We start from the raw sequence: 4,154 nt of genomic DNA on the forward strand, positions 1-4,154 counted from the left end.
CACAAACATTTCTACAGCAACCCTCATAAATCGTCATTAGCAGTGGACAACAAGAAATACCACTTTCGGCCTCTATTATTTCAGCTTAATGTCAAATTTCCAAGAACACGTTCAACCCAATATCACAACATCCTAAAAATAAGTCATATACCCAAACAAATACGTTATCAATCCACCGGGCAACGACATGCATATACTGTCAATAATTACACTTAAAACAAATACTTGTAACAACATTACAATCACACCACACATACTCATGCTCATATACACAAATAAGTAAATCATTTATCCATTAGACAACAATATAAATAGAGCTATTCACGAACCGAGCCGAGCCGAGTTTTGAGATAAACAGGTCGAGCTTTTATTTTTTTCTGACGAACCGAGCCGAGCCGAGCTTCTTTATCGAACAAAAAAATGTGTTCGAGCTCGAGCTCGTTAACTAACGAGCCGAACTCGAGTTTGTTCGCGAACATATACGAGCCGAGTCAAGCCCGAGTCGAGCAGCTCGTTAATAAATTAAAAAAAATAATGTTATTGGCCCAATTAACTAGTTCAAGCCCAACCTAATTAATAAAATCTTTTATCAAAGCCCAGCCCAGTTACTAAAAGACTAGATCTATATTGCCAAAACCAATTCCTGCCCCGATAACAAAATTATATGTTCATCTGTTCTTCTTCTCATTCTCTTCTCATCTCCCTGTTTACCTTCTCGCTAAATCTGAATACCCTATAAATCTTTATTATGTTTTAACTCACACACAAAACACACAATTGTATCAATAAAGTGCAGCTTCGAATTCAAGATTTTATCAACAGAGGGCATATGGGTTTTATCAACCAGATTGGCGGTTTTATTAAGAAGTTAAAGGGTATGTAAGTGGGTGTTTGAAGAGATTGTTCGATTTGATTGTGTTTTACATATAGTTTTGATTTATCTTTGGTTGTGATTTGCTTGTGCTTTAGATTTAGTTTGGATTATCCTTTTCTCTGTACATCTCTTCGGTTATCAGTATATTTATCTAAATTAAACCAAAATAACTATTGGAAGTATAATTCAAAATATCCTGAAAATATTGTTTCTTCGAGCTATAACAAGCTGAGCTTGAGCAGAACAAGTTCAAGTGGAGTTCGAGCCGAGCTCGAGCCGAACATACTAAAACTCGGCTCTAACTCTTTTTCCTTGTCGAACATATTTTGTGTTCGAGCACGAGTTTATAAACGAGCCGAGCCGAGCCGAATAAGCCCTTAACAAGCTGAGCTTGAGCAGAACAAGTTCAAGCCGAGCTCGAGCCGAGCTCGAGCCGAACATACTAAAACTCGGCTCTAACTCTTTTTCCCTGTCAAACATATGTTGTATTCGAGCACGAGTTTATAAACGAGCCAAGCCGAGCCGAATAAACCCTTAACAAGCCGAGCTCGAGCTTGTTCGCGAACGGCTCGATTCGTAAACAATTCTAAATATAAATATATCGTTAACAATTATAGTTCGAAAATAAAATTTAATTCATGCAATACATAGGGCTGTAGAGATAGTACTATTTTTAATCACACATCCACACACACAGAATTAAATCTCTCTCGCAGTGTCAATGGCGTCGACACAACTCCACCGCCTGATCCTCCTAATCGCAACCCTCCTCCTCTCAATTGCCGCCTCTAACGCCGCCAGACCTTGCAAAACAATCCTCCTCATCTCCACCACCACCTCTTTTCCCCTAATTGAAAACACTAATCTTCAAAACCCTAGCCACGTCACCCTCTTTTTCATCAACACCCAACCAATTAACCCTAACAACTTCCTCTCTTACAAATCCAACGCCTTTTTAACCAATCGCCGCTCTCTAAACCCGCCTCAGCTCCAAGATACTTCTTCGTCTATTCGCGATAGCACTCTCGATATAGTTAGCATTGTTGGAGCTTTGTTGTTTGGTGTTGGATCGGGTGCGTTGACTGCTGCGATCATGTACTTGGTTTGGTCTATGTTTTCGCCTCGTAGGTTTGAGTTTGGTGTTGATTCGGATGATGAGGAGATGGACAATTCTGATGAGGATATTTATAGTCCGAAAAAGATGGGGTATGTTGCGGTTCCGGTTGAAGGTAAACAGGTGAATTAAGTTGCGGATTGGATAGCTGTTTGTTACTGTGATTTGTATGTGTATGTGTGGTACATTGATGTTTAGCTGTGTTGATGAATTGTGTATTTATTTCGGTGTTGTGATTGTGCAACGTGGAGTGAGATGTAGCTCCTTTGTGTTTGGATACTTATATTTATTAAGTTTATTTGTGTTTATATATGCCTTGTGCATTGCTTATGTATTTTTCCTACTGTTACGTGATCATAGCTGATCAGATTATATGCTCACTAATCAATGTTTACATGTTGTGGAAGGAATGTTTTTGTTTTGAATGTAGTTCTTTAGAACCGGTTAATAGTGATTGGTTAATGTATCACAAGAGGAAAGTAAACACGAGCCAGCTCTTAGTTATATTTATTACTCTAGAAGTTATTATTTTATGATTATAATTGACAAACACTACAAAATACTGAAACTAAGTTACTAATTATTTAAGGACTAAAGACACTCGGGTGTGTCATTTATGTATAGCTCTCTACTGGCATCTTGTGAAGACTTGAATTCCTGGATGAATTAAAGATTGACTGAATAGGTTTGTATGTATTTGTTTCGGAAGGAGTCTATTTATAAGAATGTGGTTCTTTTAGACCAGTTTGTAATGTTACTGGCTTCAGCTGACTGCTGACAGATCTAATTGAGATTTCATATAAAGTTGATTTCAGAAATGATACACGTGTAATGTGTTAGACCCCAGAGTTTGGTGATTTGTAATTGAATAATGCTAAGAAACACCTAAAACTAAATTAGCATATTTCCCCTTGATCTTGTGACAATAAACCAATTATTAGAGAACCAAAAACACCATGGTCACATGGTCTATTCTTTTTTTCTATGTATGGCTTTCCTTTTGGCATCTTTTGAAGTGTCGAATTCCTGGACGAATAAGATTAATCGAAAGGTTTGTATGCTCTTGTCTTGCATTTAGCACTATGACCTTCTATTACATCTTATGATCTCTGTTGATAACACATTCCACCTAGTATCATCTCAATCTTTGCTTATATCTCTTGCCCTTTATTCACTTTGTATAGCATAACTTCTGTAAACAAAAAAAGTTAGCTGCAAGATTGAGGATCACTAGTGTTATCTGTAGAAAAAAGAAAGTGATGAAATCTCTAGTGTCAGTGTGATAGTTTAGAATTTGAGAATTAATTGAGAAGAATAGCTTCTACACTTGAAAATGGAGATCAAGTTTATAATATATACTTTGGGATGTAGTGATTAAATAAATCAAGAGTTTATCTTGTTTGCTAGGGTATTGTGGATATTCGTACCAATGGTTATTTGATTAAAGATTGAAGTTTTATAAATACGACAAATTGTATGTTTAGTGTTTATTTGTCTCTATGGGGGAGACTTCTTTAATATCACATTATAATGGTTATTTGATTAAAGATTGAAGTTTCATAAATACAACAAACTGTATGTTTAGTGTTTACTTGTCTCTATGGGAATATGCAAGTTATCAGAGGTAGAAGTTTTGCAGAATTGTGACCTTGGTCCTATATGAAAATTGCCCATTATAGGAAATTTAAGTTTTTTTTAATGTTTATTAGTTTAAGTGTGTGCCGAACCCCTGCCCCTCAAAGGTAAGTAATTGGGTGGGACGGAGGGCATAATTTGCACTCAAGCCAAACATGGGTGGTTATTGGATACTCTTGATTGGAATTGCATATATTATACCAGTGTGGCTTCGCTTAAGGTTTGTGTGAATCTTTCAAATATGTGACTCCTGGTTTTTTTTAAAGTTCCAGACTTCCAGTAACGGATGACTGGAGTTGAAGTATGTTTGTAACTGGCGTGCAATCTCTTGTGGCTGGCATGAGCAGATAGCCTAATTTCCTCAAAATTGACTAGAACTTGTTAGCTTGTAGCGTAAAGCACATGGATTTAATATTCACTTCTGTTGCATCTTGGGATTGGTTCTCAACCTGTTTCAGTGTACATGGGTGTAATGCTAAAGCTTAAACCTCTAAAAATAATCAGTTACGTGGATGATGGCAAAACATTACA

The 4,154-nt window shown here is 36.8% G+C and overlaps 1 protein-coding gene across 1 annotated transcript; it reads left to right on the forward strand.

The window, feature by feature from the left end:
* Positions 1 to 1,595: 1,595 nt before the first annotated feature.
* On the forward strand, positions 1,596 to 2,120 carry LOC141719131 (uncharacterized). The gene has a single exon (XM_074521512.1). The coding sequence runs from the start codon at positions 1,596 to 1,598 to the stop codon at positions 2,118 to 2,120; it is 525 nt and encodes a 174-aa protein (XP_074377613.1).
* The last annotated feature ends 2,034 nt before the right edge of the window (positions 2,121 to 4,154 follow it).

The sequence above is a fragment of the Apium graveolens genome, chromosome 4, assembly GCF_009905375.1.
Source record: "Apium graveolens cultivar Ventura chromosome 4, ASM990537v1, whole genome shotgun sequence".
Taxonomy (NCBI): Eukaryota; Viridiplantae; Streptophyta; class Magnoliopsida; order Apiales; family Apiaceae; genus Apium; species Apium graveolens.

Excerpts from the sequence above, each read along its gene's own strand:
- LOC141719131 (XM_074521512.1), top strand. The coding sequence starts at position 1,596 with ATGGCGTCGACACAACTCCACCGCCTGATCCTCCTAATCGCAACCCTC.